Source organism: Crinia signifera, chromosome 1, assembly GCF_055691185.1.
Source record: "Crinia signifera chromosome 1, ASM5569118v1, whole genome shotgun sequence".
Lineage (NCBI taxonomy): Eukaryota > Metazoa > Chordata > Amphibia > Anura > Myobatrachidae > Crinia > Crinia signifera.
In genome coordinates, this window is record NC_139217.1 from 215,114,092 (window position 1) to 215,132,264 (window position 18,173).

At 44.2% G+C, this 18,173-nt stretch overlaps 1 protein-coding gene across 4 annotated transcripts in view; it reads right to left on the reverse strand.

Moving 5' to 3' along the window:
- NFIC (nuclear factor I C) overlaps nucleotides 1-18,173 on the reverse strand; it is a 170,277-nt gene that overhangs the window by 141,102 nt on the left and 11,002 nt on the right. For all 4 annotated transcript variants that reach the window (XM_083179246.1, XM_083179245.1, XM_083179247.1 and 1 more), the window contains exon 2: nucleotides 11,077-11,608. In XM_083179246.1, coding sequence (XP_083035372.1) covers nucleotides 11,077-11,608 — 532 coding nt within the window. The remainder of the gene's footprint in view (nucleotides 1-11,076; nucleotides 11,609-18,173) is intronic.

Consider the following 18,173-nt stretch of genomic DNA (forward strand, 5'->3'; position numbering starts at 1 on the left):
GTGACACACTTCAGTCTCTTTATTAATGGACCCCTTAGAGAGAGATTTTACCTGTCACCTACATGTACTTCTTCGTCTGCTACTTTCTTCTTCTTCTCTAGTCTTTTCCTACTCTCTTCCAGTTATGCTTGAAAAGAAAACCGAGGACTGCTTAAGCAAGAGGTGACATAAACCACCGAAGGAATCTGAACTGCCTGCACTTTAGGTAGTGAGTTGCTAGGGTGTTATGACAAGATCAAGGATAGCCAATTAGGGATCAAGGGAGGAGCTAGGAATAGGCAGGAAGTCAGGTGATCTTCCTCTCTGGTCTGATTTCTACTGAGGATGGTAGGGAAATGCTAGTGCTCTAAAGAATCTTTATTCCTCTGTGTATTTCTTCTATAATCTTTTCTTCCCCCATCTTGTATCTTCTTTCTGTTCTCCCTCTCAGCTAAAGTTTACAAGGAATATGGTAGAATAGTGGCAGTTAGTGATCCTAAAACCAAAACATACTCCAAAAGGAGTGTAAACATTTTACCAATAACCTATTTATTTTTTCAGGTGTCACTCGCCAAACTCGCTTTACCCTAGAGCTCTACCCTAACCAATTAATTTGCTTCCCCTGGTCTGCCTGCCAACAAGTGTGTGGAATCTAAGAGCAGCTTTGATTGGCTGTTTAAAAAGTATCTTTGATTGGCTGTTTAAACTAACCCTGCAAAAACAAGTGTGTAATTCCCAGGGCACATCACCCAGGAATTTCACTCACACCCGTTCACACTGAGACAGGACATGGGAAATTACTGCTTGCCCTGGCAAAAACCCGGGTTTTTGTGGCAGTGAGAATGGGGTATTGGTGTCTGCTCAAGTGTTGTCTACTTTGGGCCTGCAGCCATCTGCTAGTTTGTCCTCTTTGGGTTGTGTGTTGACACTCCTGTGGGCACTGTCTGTGTTGCCGGTGGCCCCGCCTCTACCTGTCTCCTCAGATGCCGTTCCTGTGGTCACATCTGGTGATGCCGCCGTTCCCTCTGGCGAGTCGTGACTGACTCCAGCAGTAGCAGCTACAGGTGGGTCTCTGATTATATGTAAAAGCGCATGGGCAGGTTGGCATGCACCTCGTCCTCCTCTTGGTCAAACTGAGTGACCTCAGGGGAGAAAGGGGGGCGCAGGTCACAGCATAGGAGTTCTAGACGCCATCACCGTCAGTCACGATCCACTAGCGGCAGCTCTGGCTCCCCGCTATTCCCAAAAGGGAAGGGGGTCCACTGCGAGAACACGGCTGTGTTGAGGGGATTAGCAGCATAGCATGCATGATAGGATAAAGGAGAGCAAATATGTTAACTTTTGACTATGATGGCACAGGCCGAAAAAGATTATCACGTGGTGAAGCGATGGATGGTATTGGTGAGGGAGCATATTGCATGTAACAGCAGTGGCAAACAGGGCTTTTTATGTTTGCGGCTTGTTACCTAGAAACTAGGCCCCAAGAGCACATGACCATGGTGCATTATATGCATATTATGCATGTGATGTTCTTCGCCAATGGGGGCACGTCCTGGAAGTTGTATGATGAGGAATTCCGGCACAGTCGGGTTCAGATGTCATGGACTTCGGGTGTAATGAGGTTGAGATCTGGATGGGTTTGAAGCCGTCGGCTTTGCCTGTACTGGCAGCCACTCCCGCTGCACCTGCCACGGCCTGCTGGGCCTCTTCGTTCTTTCGGGGATGCATCCACTGGGAGATGCTTCGTCTACAACAGAGCAGGTTGCCCTGCAGGGGCGCACTGTAGGTTTCGGCATGCGTGCACAAAATGCTGGGAGCCCCACGTCGTTACAGACTGCCCCTGGAATAAGCTGGGGGGAGCCACTCCTAGGCAGTCTGCCAGGGGCACCCCTCTGTAAGACCCTTTCTACTATTAGAGAAGACAGCATGGCTAGCTGGTTGCACAGGTACCCTCATAAAGAGGAGGGCAAGGTGGTCCACTGCAAATACATGGTGGTGTTGCGGGGGCTGCGGCGCAGCGTGCGAGACAGGATCAAAGAAGAGAAATATGTTAACTTCTTTGCGATGACGGCACAAGCGGAAAGTGATTACCGCGGTGCGGTGTTCTGCTGGGCAAGATGCAACAGCTGTTTAACCATTTCAGGGTTCCGATAGCGATGGATAAGACGGAGGGGCCGGTCACATGCCTCTCCTTCTTGGGCATTGAAATTGATACGGTTGCTGGATGCTGCCGCTTGCCCATTGCTAAGCTTGTACGGCTACAAGGGACAATCGCGCGGTCTCTGGTCTCAGGTAAGCTTCGGGTGCGCCAGTTGCAGTCCCTTCTGGGATTGTTCCACGTTGCGTGCAGAGTAATCCTGATGGGGCGAGTTTTCGAACGCTCCATGGCGGGCAGCATTAGGCCACAGTTCTTTGTGCGTTTGAATGCAGAATTGAAGAGTGACTTGCGGGTGTGGCAGGTGTTCCTTAGGTAATTTAACAGGGTCCTGATCTGGCCTGGCCCCTCTCGGAGCAGTGGTGAGGTGCAATTGTTCACCATTGCTGGGGGGGGGGGTTTGGGGCTTTCCTGCATGGCTCGTGGTGTGCCGCTTCCTGGCTGGGGGATTGGGTCAGGGAGGGTCTCACCAGGAACATGCTGCAGCTAGACGTCTTTCCGATCATGGTGGCTATGGAGCTGTAGGGCGATAGTTTACGCGATGCCTGCATCACTTTCTGGTGTGATAACCTGGGGGTGGTGCAGGCCATCAATTGGCAGAGCTCATCATCACTGCCGGGGGTTTGTTTGCTTGCGTGTTTAGTGCTGCGCTGCTTGCAGGTTAACTTGCACTTTATTGCCAGACACGTGCCTGGTGTCGACAACTCGATTGCCAATGCGTTTTCCAGATGAGACTGGGTTAGGTTTTGGTCTCTGGTTGGTGAGCCCTGTCCTCATTATGTTTGGCAGGTGATCAGGCCGGCATGGAGGAACTAGCCACGTGGGCCACGTGGGAGCAGTTCATACACTCGTGTTGATGGTGAGACGAATGTTAGCGGGGGTGTCGTTTTTCTCATCCTGTATGGGAGAGCGGACCCTGGTTTTTCATTGTGTCTCGGGCCTTGCGGGGCTGGCGGCGCGCTGACAGCAGGAGGCCGATAGATATATCTCTGTTGCCTCATTTATTTGGGGCGCTAGGGGATATATGCCACTCTGAATATGAGGTTCAGCTGTTTCGTCTGGAATACCACGGGGCTTTCAGGGTCGGCGAGCTGGTAGCATCCTCAAGGAATCGACCTTCTCCTCTGTTGTTAGAGGATGTGTTGATACAGGTTGACTTGGTTTGGTGCGGGTGCGGTGTTCCAAGACAGATCAGGCTGGGAGAGGTCAGTGGCTGTCGCTGCCTCCGTGCTCGGTGGTAGGGATTTGCCCGGTGTAAATGGTGAGAGCATTTGCACTGGTGCGCCCCGACCGCCCTGGGGCATGGTTAATGCACCTGGACAGTTCTTCATTGACAAAGTACCAGTTCTGTCACGTTTTGGGATGAGCATTGGGTTCCCTTGGCCTGGATCCAAAGGAGTTTGGAACACACTCCTTTCGGATCGGGGTGGCCACATCTGCTGCTGCTGCAGGCCACTCCAATGCAGAGATACAGTCTCTGGGTCAATGGCGCTCGGCAGCATTCCGCAGATACATTCGGCCTGGTTTATCTGTCCATCTGCCTAACCGTAGTCGACTGGACACATAAGTACTCGTCTCACTTTAGCAGGGGTCTTGAGGTGGTCCACTTTCCCCCAGGGGCACAATTAGGCCTAATTTCAAATCTGACATAGCGTCCTTGCTGGTTTACTCCGGGGGGGTTTCTGTGCAGTGTGCCTCAAGGTCTGGTCGGCTATGGTTCCTTTTCTTCTTTTCCCCTCTTGGTGTGCATGGAGCGTGGCAAGACTGACAATGTCATTCGTGCTAACCTGTTATTGACATCTTGCAGGTCGCTGAGATTCCAAGACGGTGTGGGTGACGGTACTCTAATTTGTCCACTGGGCATTGAAGTCATGTGGGGTCTTGGATGAGTGTGTGCTTATCTTGCATCTGGGTGGCAACGATTTAGGCCGATGCACGGCTTTGGAGCTTAGGTCCGTCCCTGGTTGCAAGTTGGTATGGTCCTCGATGATCCCTAGGCGGGTCTGGAGGAACGCCAGGTCTGGTCCCCGCTTGGATGGCGCCCGTAAAAGGTTAATTCTGCGGTGCAGCCTTACATGTTGGCGAACGGAGGGGGGGCGTCATCCAGCATGATGGCATTGAGTACAAGCGGGACAGCCTATATAGGCCGGCGGTGTCCATTTGAGTCCAGAAGGGATTGCCCTTTTTCTGGATGACTTGTTTCGTTGGTTATGTTAGGAGTGCTGTGCGTTGTTTAGTGGTGGCGGTGCTGTGGCTTAGGGCCTAGCTTATGGCGGGAAAGAACGGTCCTTGTTTAAATGAAAATCTTATGAAGTTAGTGGGGTGCGCTCTCCCGACATCGATATGTCGCTAGCCCATGCCCCTGGACAGGGGATGGGCTGCACCATCCGCACTGGTGGGTTGCGAGGGGAGAGTTGGACACCAACGATGTCTGAATGGTGTGTTGTGATCTTACCCCCTCTCTTTTCTATGACCGTTCTTTAGGGCTGCCACCCTTTATAGTCAAGTTATAGCTGTCAATTAATACATTTGACATCATGGGCCAAATGTAATAGGGTGAGAGTTTCAGAAAGTGAGAGATTTTGGGAGAGTTTTCCCATGTTTTTTAAAGCAGCAATCAATTACATGGAAAAATCAACCTGGTTTTGCCATGTAATTGATTGCTGCTTTAAAAAGAAGGGGAAAACTCTCCCAAAATCTCTCACTTTCTGAAACTCTAACCCTATTACATTTGGCCCCATATTTTGAAATGCTAGCACTTCTGTCTGTCTCATTATTTTAGTGTTGTTATGTTTAAGGTTTATTAAAGTGTGGGGCATAAGGATTACCGATGGTGAGTTTATATTATGTGGTTTATTCTTTTACCAGCCCCCTTCAGTTTCCTCCTGAGTAACAACGTGAAATAAGTACATTTGTTTAGAGTTCTGCAAAGAAACCGCAGTGAGGATAACAGTCACATGACTTATCAGGTAGTGAAACACAAGAGAAACAAAACAGACGGGGAGATAAAGTGGAAGCGTCAGAGGGAGAAACACACACAATAAAAACATATTACCATGTGCATAGACACACACTCTCCCCTCAGAAGGGACACAATGTTCCAGACCGAATTTCCCTAGAGTTCAAACCTTAAGCAGCCAGCAGGGCAGCTCAGAGAATAATGCTGATGTAACAAAAGTCAAAGCTAGAGAGAAGGCAGAAAGAATGAGTGAGGCAAAGTTGAAATGAAAGTGATGTGAAAACATGTAGGAAGGAGAGAGCAGTATGTGCAGGGAAAAAGCTTGAGTAGAAGTGTAGAAGAGTAAAAATGAGACAAAAAGGAGATAAAATGGAAGTATAGGTCGAGTATCCCGTATCCGAATATCCGTTATCCGAATTATTCCGAAAACCAGACATTCCAGAAATTATTTTTTTTGCTAAAAACTCACTGGGGACATAAGTAACAGCATTACTGAGGACATGATATGTAACTGGCACTATATATGTGCAAGACAATGATTGCTTGGCATTCAAATTCAGTGCTGAGATAGTACACACATTTTGTTTCACGTTTTGAAACCTTGTTTTTTGAATAAATAAAATATATTTGTGTGTATTTGATGTGGTAATAAAATATATTTGTGTGTATATTATGTGTTTATACAGCATAAATGCAAGATACTTCAAAATACATCATTGAAATATTAAAATATTCCGAAATACGGAATAATCCGTTATCCAAAATTCTCCTGGTCCCGAGCATTTTGGATAAGGGATACTCAACCTGTAATACAAAGAGATGTGGTATTACACTTGTGGCATTATACTAGCTATTTTGTTGAGATTTAACAAATCACACTGCGCATTTTTGTAGGCCAAGCCAGGTTGGTCTGTTTTCTGAGGCTACAGCAACACCAAAAGATAATGGCCTTGTATAATTATTAAAAATGAGTTTGCAAGTGGTATAAGCAAAGGCTTTCCAAAAGAAGATATGCTTACGGTTAACACAAAGCACAAAGAAAACATGTCATTGAGCTATTAAAATTCACAGAACAGAATCATTAATATTAAGAAAGCCTGTATTCCCTAATTCCCTGAGATCTTTACTCACAATATAAGGATGAAAACAGCAGTAAATTGTAGAATACATTTAATTCAAAAGTTGATTTTTGATGGAAAGATTCTTAGCATTTAGAAGGGACTTCCCTGCACCCTAGTGCATACAGGTGTGTCCTCATACGCTATTGCTGCAGTCACATCAAACATCACTTCTTCACCAGTTATAGTGTTCCCGCTAGGCTGTTTTAGCGGGGCGCTGCGTCCTGCCCGATTTCTAAAGGGCAAAATGCGCCCTGCCCCTCCAGCAGCGCCCCGCTAAAAGAGCCTGCTGCCTGACTAATGTTGTGCCCGGGGAAGCTCCAGGCACCGCAATCTCGGCGGCGCTAGGCTTCCCCGGGAGCTCACGGACCGCCCCCTTGTACGATGGAGGAAGCCCGGGCACGCCCGCTTTGGTGACGCGGCGGCCCGGACACGCCTCCTTTGGTGATGCGGCGGCACGCGTCCTTTGGTGACGCGACGGCCCGGGCACGCCTCCTTTGGTGACGCGGCGGCCCGGGGCACGCCTCCTTTGGTGATGCGGCGGCCCGGGACCGCCTACAACGATGATGTCGGCGGGCCCGTCCCGTACAGCGGCACCCTGCCCACAAAAATTCCTAGGGGGAACACTACAGGTAGTGTGCATTTCTGTCGGAGCAGAGCAGCTTTTTGGTCTATGTACAGTATGCATCTAAATTGCAATATGAAGCGACAACACCTCTTCACAAGACTGCACTGATAAATTTGATATGCAACACTTGTGTGATACCCCTTTTAGACCTCACTCTCAACACGGGTTATTGTCGGGTCCTTACATCACCACCATGGGTTGAGCAACCCGAGAGTTTAACCTTGGCCACGACCAGGGTTGAACACGGCTCTGACCCGTGTCAGGTGCAGTGTGAATCGGTAACCTGGGTCGAGCGACCTGGGTCCTGTTCACAGTATGGAGGAGGCAGCACTGTTAGCTCCAAGCACTGACTCCTCCCCCGCCTCTCGATGACATGAACCCGCTCAGCCCCACCTCCCTGTGTGACATCACCGGCCAGTGTAAGCCGGGTCAGACACAGAGCTTTCACACCGCAAATGCTGGGTCACTCCTGGAATTGACCTGTGTCCTAATCTCAGGTGCAACCCAGCATTTGCGGTCTACAAAAACAGTATAACTGTGTGCAACTGGGCCTGAATGTGTATACGGAGTGCTACAATGCAGTGGCCGGTCCTTTTTTTCACAACAAATTCTGGACCAAATGTAATAGGGTGAGAGTTTCAGAAAGTGAGAGATTTTGGGAGAGTTTTCCCATATTTTTTAAAGCAGCAATCAATTACATGGCAAAATCAACTTGGCTTTGCCGTGTAATTGATTGCTGCTTTAAAAAAAGGGGAAAACTCTCCCAAAATCTCTCACTTTCTGAAACTCTCACCCTATTACATTTGGCCCTCTGTCTTTGTATACCGATTCAACATGACCTGAATACAGACATACAGATTTAGCATATCAAATTAATTGGTTGTGTAGTTTTGAGAAGCAAGCAGCTTTTCAGTAGCATCAGCATGGCTCACTCATGTACACATCTGAATGTGTTGCACAGGGCACACAATCCTATCTCAGACAGGTATAGGTACTTATGTAGTACCAGGGCGCCCAGTATGCCGGAATGGTAACCGGCACCCGGGGAACCAGTGGTCCGCTCGAACGCTGACCTTCTCTCGACAAGACTTAATGTGGCAGAGCCACGTCCCTTCCTTTAGAGACAGCCTCATCGGATGGCCGTTCACGCAAGTCTGCGTAACGGGCAGCAATTGCTTTTGCTGAAAAAACAGCACAGCCTCCTCCTCTGATGTAGGCAGGGTGAACATGGACATTTGCTCACCTGCCATACCTGCGCCTTGCACGCCGGTCACTGTCACACTGAGAGAACTCTGAGAAGCATCCATCACTGTCAGCTAATCACCTCAGAGTGAGTGACCGGGAGCACTTACGCAAGTTCTGACTAACTACACTATTTCCGTAGCTTAAGCTTATTCAGAAAGCATAGCTACAGTAACTGACAAACGTCTATCAGTACTCTATGCATATAAACTAGTGGAATCGCATTGCAATGCATGAATCGCATGCCACTAAAACGGGACATGCGATGCAATGTGATTTCCTTCCGCAAGCATACGTATGTTAATTGGGCACCCAGCTACTACATAAGTACCGAAAAATACAACATAAGTGTATGCGTTCTGTGAGTGAGCATGTGTGTGTGCTTACAGAACACCAACAGGCAGTAGGACACGTGCATTTTTTATGTTGTACTTGATTATTGTAAAATAGCCCATACATGTTTATTTATCTTTGAATCCAGCCACAAAGTGGTTATTGATTCCTGGTTCAGTAATATGTATTCCACATTTACAATAAAGGTTTAGGGCAGGATGTACTAAGGGAAAAATGCGGGTTAGACCCGGCAGCCCTGTCTCCTCTCGGCAGGGTATCTCCACCTTTGGGTGATGATACCCTATAGAAGCCTATGGGCTTCTATTACCACCCACCGCAGACGCTGATCTGACGCAGACGCTCCCTGGCTTATCTTCCTCCGTGAAACTCTTCCTGCCCGAGCAACAGGTCACAGCCAGAGGTTGTTCTGGCTGCAGGGGGGAGGAGAGGCGCCGGGACAGCCACTGAGCCGGGGATTTGACGGATATAGGCAGTATTTCATGCCCTACCACACACTAGGGCATGATGGGAGAATAAAAAAGTGTGCCAAGTTTAGCAAGGCACCCTGCCCGAAGCATGGTGAACACAGCGAGCCATGCAAGGGGACGCGGTGCTACGTTTCAGTGTCCATGTCGACTGTGTCAACATTCAGGACAAATAAAATGTGAAAAACCCCATGTCCACCGTTTGACTGCCGACCTAACCCCTGTCGACCCTTTGACCCTGTCGACCTAACCCATGTCGCCCTAGACTCATGTCGACCTTCCTGCATATCGGCCTAAATGCATGTCGACCTAATGACTGTCGACCAACATGCTGGTGACCTAATGATCCACACCCGTGGATCCAACAGTACATGTCTTATGGATAAGGACATCATGGGGGCAGTACGGATGGTGTAATGGTTAGCGCAGAGGTCATGGGTTAAATTCCCACCATAGCTCTAACTGTGCTGAGTTTGTATATTCTCCCCGTACTTGCGTAGGTTTCCTCTGGGTACTCCGGTTACCTCCCACAATCCAAAAATATACTGGTAGGCTAATTGGCTTCCAAACAAAATTAACCCTAGAATGTCTGTGTGCCTGTACATGTGGTAGGGAATATAGATTGTAAGCCCCACTGGGGCAGGGACTGATGTGAATATTCAACTATACTCTGTAAAGCGCTGCGGAATATGTATGCGCTATATAAGAAACTGATAATAAATAAATAAATCATTACCACACCACTACATCTACAGTACTTGGCTTAAGCTGGGAACATACTATAGGATGTATCAAACAATGCAATGGTTGTTCTGATTTCATATAATCCCAGAACAATATAGAGAATACATTCTGTACAATCTTCCGAACAATGGCATGATATACAGTATCACATCAGAGGATTGTATGCTTGCTACTGTAAACTATGTGCGTCTGTGTCATTACTATACCACTCACCTATAGTAAATATGTCTTATGGGTATGGATACCATTGCCGCAGAACTCACTAGTACACATCTTTAGTACACGTCTTTTGGCTAGGGATATCTTTACCACCTTACTCACTTACAGTACATGTTTTGGAGTACAAAATAGTGTTCTTGGGTAAGAAAGTTGGGAGGCATGTCCCTATCCCTATGCAGAGCAGATGCTCCAAGACCAGTCATGTATGTAGAACAGAGGCAGTGGCGGAAGGGTACATTAACTCCTATTGAGACTGCCAAGTTCTTATGGATGGCCATATGCTTGTTCCAATTTATACATCTGTAATATTAGGAGGAATGCAGCAGCTAGGTGGGATAAAACCTTGTAAATATATATTTTTACCTAGAGTCGAAAGCCAGATTACATTGTAATTGCATACCCAATTTTTTTTCTTTTCCTTTAAATTCAAAAAATTTATATTGAAATATAACAATTCAGCCCAAACTCAGCTCCTCAATAAAGCCATTGGGGGAACTGCTAAGCACTTACAAACATACAGGTTCTGATTTATGTAATATATGTGCTGGCTGGTTTCACAGTGGATCGGCAGCGTTGGGTGGGGGCCTTATGCTGAGTCACTGGTGCTGCATGGCACCTGATACACAGAATACTGCTTATCTCTGGAGGAAACAGCCAATACATATATATATATATATATATATATATATATATATATTAGAACATGTATGTTTATATGTGTTTATATGTGTTTGTTTATATGTATATATATATATATATATATATATATATATATATATATATATATATATTAGAACATGTATGTTTATATGTGCTAAGCGATCCCCCCCCCCCCCCCCCCTGTACTATATAGTCAGCGCTGCAGCACACAGCCGCTGCTGGTTATATTGAAGAGATGGATATGGGCTAAATTTGATAAATCTGCCATTTTAGGGGGAAAAAATCTGAAAGAGCAAACCATTTCTCCATATAATTGGCCTATATCTAAAACAGAGATAAATAATAACATTGTTGTTTAAAAGGTAAACATCTCTGAGCAAAGACAGACCAATTTAAGAGGTAGGGCTTTTAGTGATTTGCAGTGGTATTGAGCAAATTAAAAGGTTTTAGAATGTGCTTATATCACTGTCTACCATTGTAAAGCACAACGGAATCTGCTGCGCTATATAAGAAACTGTAAATAAATAAATAAATAATCCAAATTATAGTCTCACCTCTCTCTCGAATAAAGTAAGCCAAATACAGGTCTAATTCTTTGACAGAGACACTAATGTGGTGCGGCTGTACACATAACTGGGGGTTTGAGCAATGTGCTGCCTTCACCAGTCTCTCTCCATCCGTGCTCTCCAATGGAATCCCCTTGAAGAGGATAACCATCACAAGATCCAACCTCCACACCTTGTCTGCCTGTCGCAGGCAGTCAATTCTCCTCATCTTGCCTTTCTGGTCCGGGTTGGAGAGGACACAACTGGCTGCCTTTTTGCCAGTAATAGACAACACAAAATCCTCACGGAACTCTGGCCTGATATCCTTGCGAAGCTTTGCTAAAAGACGTGATGCCCACTTTTGCTTGACTTCAGCTTTCTCATTTAGCAGTTCATCTTTCACACCTCGCTCTTCCTCTTTAGTCATTTTTTTCTCATGTTTCTTGAAATACTTTCTTTTCCGAGCCTGAAGGTTGAACCAAGTATAGGCAAAGGCTCGTACATGAGGAAGTAGAGCCTCGATAAACGGGTGAAATTCATCCTAAGTGGGAAGAAGTAAAAAGCAACTCATATTAATACTCCAAAAAAACATTTGAATTTAACTATTATTTGGATTCATAAATAGAAGGGTCAGGGTCTGCACAGGACCAAAGTGATAATGTTTCAAGCAGTATTGGAAACCAATAGATTCATTTCAACACCTATATGGGCTTATAAATCAACTCCTGTTGGCTGGCGCTGCACCAAGGGTCAGTAGGGTTCTACAAATAATATTTTCTACTGAAAAAGTTATTGTATAAGCCTATTTATTTGGATTCATATATAAGTAATATATATGTATATGAAACATGAAACGAGGTTACGGCATTACTGAATAAATATTGATAAATTATACTCTCTTATTTTCACTATTCTCATTTGCGAAACAATTTATAAAGGGCAACAAATAACCATTATCAAATATTGTGTAAAATAATATAAAATAAAAAAACTCAAAGTACTATTTATAATATTTAAACAGAAAAATATATTACAAATATTACTGTTTAACACGTTATGTAACCAGTCTTTCTTTTCTTTCTTTTTTTTTTTAAATACTCCAGATTGAGGGGGAGATTTATCAAAGCTTGGAGAGAGATAAAGTATCAACCAATCAATTTAGTTGACAGAAGCAGATTAGATCAAATTGTATCTCTCAGAACTGTTTCTCTCTCTAAGGGCCAGATGCACTAAGCTTAAAAAATGATAAAATTGAAAATGATAAACAGCCAGCCAATTATCTCCTGCCTGACATTTTTCAAACACAGCATTTGACATAGCAGGCAGGAGCTGATTGGCTGGCTGTTTATCACTCTCCATTTTATCACTTTTGAAGTTTAGTGCATCTGGCCTATAACATGATAAATCTCTTTTAGACTATCCTCGTTATTTTGAATTAAAACATATACAGCTCTGGAAGAGAAATCACAGTGACAACACAGCATTTACAATCCATGTAAACAAATCTCTATGTCATAGCCAACTATTCAGACTACTATCCAGACTTATGCTGGGCTTTTTCATTTAGTCCTAATTTCTGGCTATGAAAGTACATATGTCCACGGCTTATAACAAGACCTATGTATTTATTCACGAAAAACTGGAATTCTATATAGGATAATTGAATAGTTGTGAAAAAAAATTGCCAGCACTACTGCTATTGTGGCTAATTGAATGGGTTGTAAAACCTTATACTTTTGGTCGTGTTTATGCACAATATTTAAAAGGGCAATGCTTTTACATGACTGGGGGGGGGGGGGATTCTCTAAGCTAAAAATGCTGTAAAAACCCCGTTATCAGGGTTTTTACCGAGGAGGAGAGCCAGCCCCCCCTCTTAACGCAAGAGCTGTCCTTTGCCATAATTATCACATATGTTAGTGCATATGCGATAATTATGAATGCGATGGGCGGTGATAGGGGGCGGAGCTGGGGTGCAGATGTTAGAACATCCCCCTCTAGGCTTGGCTAATAAAAACATTGTCTTTTAAACAGTGGACATAAACATGATCAGAATTTTACGAAACAATTTTTATTTGTAAATAAACCCCTAAAATGCAAATGGTCAGCTGTAAAAAAAAGAAACCAGAAAACTAATTAATTTATTAACAGTTTCTTATATAGCGCACACATATTCTGCAGCACTTTACAGAGAATATTTGAATATTCACATCAGTCCCTGTCCCAGTGGAGCTAACAGTCTATGGGGGTTATTCTGGTTCATTCGCTAGGATGCGAATTTGCATCCTTTCGGGTGACCCAGATCCCGCCTTGCGAATGTTGGTATGCCGGCCCACCATTTGCAAGGCGCTTACGTTTGCAATGGCTGTGAATGGATGCTTTACATAAACATGCCACTGGGATCCGCCCACGTCCTTCAAACGTCGCCGACCATCAAAAGATGTGGAAGGTGCACGCATAAGTAAGGTTGCTCTGAGCAACCTTACAAATGCATGTACGCTGGGGGGGGGGAGTGGGCAGACAGCTGACATCCGATGATGTCAGCTGCTCACCCCCCCGCATGTACGTCACGGACTCATTAGCATGAGAACGCTGGGTGTTCACATATGCTTATGGCCCACCCCGCCGTTTTTCAAGGCTGACGTACAAAGAAGATAATTACAATTGTAAAGGGGTAATCGAGGTAGCTAAAAGGGAATATGAAGAACGCATAGCCACAAAGAGCAAAACCAATACCAAGATGTTTTTCAAATACATAAATAGCAAACGAATGATAAAAAAGAACATAGGCCCATTAACCAATATCAACAGAAATAGCTTTACTGAGGATAAGGCAGTGGTTCCTAAACTGTGCGCCTAGGCTCCCTGGGGTGCCTCGGAGCACTTTCAGGGGTTTCTCAAGTTGGTGGTCCAGAACCAATTCAAATTATTTATGGCCAAAGAAACCGGCAAAATCAGTGCTTGGGGCTTCCAATTATAAAATATGTGGGGAAACAGAAGTGAATTTAATTTTTTTTTTATTCTTGATAACAAACTTTGGCCTAGGGGTGCCCTTAGAAATATTCTGATACTCTAGGGTGCCGTGATTCAAAAAAGTTTGGGAGCCTCTGGGTTAAGGAAAAAGCAGAACTGTTAAATATATTTTTCTCACCGGTGTTTACTAGGAAGTAGCAGACAGTGGAACCCAAAGGGACCATAAATGGGCAAGCCAGCAAGAACTTAATATTGAATCACAACTGATGAGATAAAAGAGAGATCAAAACAAACAAATCCCTAGGTCTGGACGGGACTCATCCTAGGGTTCTAATGGAATTAAGGTAGGAATTACCAAATCCTCTATACATTTTTGAGAGCTCGTTTTTCATCTGGTAAGGTGCCTAAGGACAGGAGAATGGCAGAGGTACTGTAGTACCAATATTCAAAAAAAGATAAAGGGATGACCCAGCAAATTATAGACCTGTGAGCTTAACATCAACAGTGGCTAAATTATTTGGCGGGATTTTAAGGGATGGTCTCAAAACATCTCTTCATTTGAAAAATGTTTCCCTCCTGGAAAAACCCTTGATATATTTGAAAGTTTTTATCATGTCCCCCCTTTCCCTTCGCTACTTAAACTATGCGTATTGAGATTTTAGACTTACTGGATACATTTTGCCTCTGGAATTCTCTGCCTTTCAGAGCCCACACTAGTCCAGGCAAATGTTTACATCCTATATATATATCTCAGCATACAATTTAACAAACTCCTCCTGCAGTAGATTGCTTGCAGAGTGGACAGCAGCTGAGTCTGCTGAATGCCTCTCGCAAAGCAAATGCATTACATCCATTGCCCTGCACTAGCCCAAACATTGTATAAGATATGAATGGTATTGGCAATGTTTGTGTCCTGTTTAATAGGATGAGATAGACTTTTGCGATTTTTAGTAAAAAAACTTCTGCATGTTTTTCTGATATCGCCAATTTAATAGGATGCGAATTGCTGTAATAATCGCTGTGGAAATCGTACATTTTGAACTGTCAATTTTTTATCACACTTCAATTCGCATTTTCCCGTTATAAAGTATACAACTCGCAAATTTAATTGGATGCAATTTTTGGAAAATGTTACCATAAATCGAACCAGCCCGCCCACCAGCCAATCAGGAGCGGCCATTGGCTGGTGGGCGGGCCTAACCCCAGTATATGGGAGGAGCCCATATTGTAAACAATCTCAGTTTACGTGCAGCCGGAGGAGCAGAGTATTCGGCACGTGAGTATAATTTCCCTCAACAGGTACCTATGGATACTACTAGAGAAGAGGACCAATCCACTGTGGACAGTATAGGTACGTATTGTGTGTGTGCACTTGTAGCATGTAATAAAACCTAGCATTTCTTATGTGTGTATGTTTTTATTATTATTAACTATTTCCATTGCAATAGAACTACAAGACCCAGCATGCACTCTAATGCCCGGCATGCTGGGACTTGTGGATCACTAAGTCCCTGCATGCGGTGAATGCTTGGGGGACTTGTAGTTCCCCAACAATGTAATGTAATTTGACTAGTTTTACACAACAATCAGCCCGGGGACACCGGGGACAGCCTCAGGCTTCAGCCTGGGCAGGGTTAACTCTGGAGGAAGGGGGGGGGGCTATTTATTGGGGGGGGGGGTCCCTACTCCACCAGGGTCCTTGCCTGGGCTGACCAGCCACAGTGATTAATGCTTTGGCCGAGGGAACTTGCATAAAAAGTTCCCCCTGGCTGTGGCATTACCCTGTTTGGGGCTGGTGCTGGTTGCACACTCACAAGAAAAATTATTACTCATCCTTTTATTCACAGATTTGGAAGTATTTGCGTTTAGGTCACCTCACATTGAAACCCCTTTTACAACAACTTAAAATCTCAGGTTAATGCTGGGTCAACCCATGTTGGACCTCAGTGGAAACAGCTCCCCCCAAAAATTACCTGGGTCTAGTGACCCTTCAATCCAACCCACTTTAAGCAGTTTTGGACATGTGTAGAACCTGTGTTAAGGGTCTAGTATAAACAGATAAGGTGAGTCATCTGACCCAGGACCCATTTACAGCAATGGGAGAGCACATCCAAGTGCTGGCCTTAAAGACACTGTAATGGTCACCGCACTGGATAAATCCTGGGTCTAATCTGAATTGGAACCGTGTTCCAAATTCCAGGTTAGGATTCATGATTTTGGTTTAAAAGTGATATTACAGAGGCAGAATATAGTATGAAGGCCATGTGCCCATGTAGGCTGAGTACAAATAGGGCATGGCAACACAAATGCATCTAATATTGACTAAAACAGACACATGGGTTTTCAAACTCCGGCCCTCCAGATGTTGTGAAACTACAAATCCCAGCATGCCTTGCAACAGTTTTAACACTCCCTTATAGCAAAACTGTGGCAAGGCATGTTGGGATTTGTAGTTTCACAACATCTGGAGGGCCGCAGTTTGAAGACCCATGGTCTATTGGATATTTACAATAGGCTAGCAACACAAGAGCAGATTGCAGAATATCACTAACCCCCATACCAAAGTTCTAAAGTTACTTAAGCCCAAATGGGGCTTCACTGCAGGTGCACCTGCTTCCATCATATATGTTCAAAAGAGCAGAGTGATGCCTCTGGTGCTGACATGATATTGTCCTCGTGCCCCTTGCCTTAGAGCAGCTGTGTGGACCGCTCTATTGGTCATTTGTTGCTGTCACTTACATACAGTATGTACTGTAAATTTTTACACTGATGCAAATGTTGGATCTTTACAAAACCATAATAAAAATTATTTAATATACTGGACCTATATGATTAGTGAGGTATATGTGCATACTGACAGTTCTGATGAGCTCTAAAAATAATTGTGGAATGGAAGTGATTATTTGCAATTCTTGGGTTGTGACAGCACTGGCTGTATCGAACTAGGAGTTACTGGAGCCGTGGAGTTGAATGATACACACTAGTCCATGATCGACAATTCACGGCCGTTCTCAAAATGGGCCTGACAGCTTTTAAAGTCAGGCCCGTTCTGTCGATCTGCCTCTTCAATGAGGTCAAGACAGCATTGAATAGGTGCCCACCGCTATTTTTCCTGTCGGAAATAGCGGCGGGATTGAATACCCCCCTATATCTATAGAGTAGTAATATTTCCCATAGCATCAGTATTGAGAGGTACTGTAGCATTAATCAAGAAAATATTATAACAAGTTCTATAAAGTTAAACAAAACACTTTGTTACTGTCCATAAGCTACTTCAAGCACATCTTAATAAAAACCTTTCTCCTGTCTCCTTTCACAACCATAAAATATACACATGGAGGTTCAGTTTGATTGCATAAATAAATAAAATGCAGACGTAAATCTGTTCACGGAAAAACAGAAATTACCTACATATGCAAAGTTGGATAAATTGAAAATTTCATGTGCAACAGTTGCATATGTGTCAGTTTTGTGTTAAGCATATTTCAGATAGATTTACCAGTCTTTTTGTACTAATTTTCTGCTAGAGGAGAATTATTTGCTATGCTTATATAACAAAATCCTCACAAATATCTTCCTTGTGTACCAGAAAAAAAAGAATCTTCAGTATACTAATACATTCATATGCACTATGAATGGAAAAATAATCACCTATCAAATTCAGCAGTGAGTCCACAATCAGATGCAGATTACAAGTTTTGGCAACCGTAATCCCCATCATTGGTGTGTACTCACATCTGCCATCAGGCACGTGCATTTAAAATGACTTTGACAGATGTATTTTCACCTCTGTGCAGATATACATCTGTTTTGATTATGCAATATGCACTTAGGGAACTCTTTCTACCTTAGACCTTCCCTCCCTGACCCACCTCTCTAGTGCCAAGAGTCAGCATTAATAAAATGTGTCTATGTTTTTATGTGTGTGGCATGTTATGTGGTAATGTGCAAAACCAATTTATGCATATTACACAAAACTGGCTTTGGTACAATTTAGCATCATCCCCAAAATTGTAATTTATTGACATGAGGTTCTTGGGAATAAAATAAGTCAAATGATAAAAAGTTTCTGCATAAAATAAATGGTATTAATGAGATGCATTAATAACATCCAATTACTGGGGGAGATTCTGTAA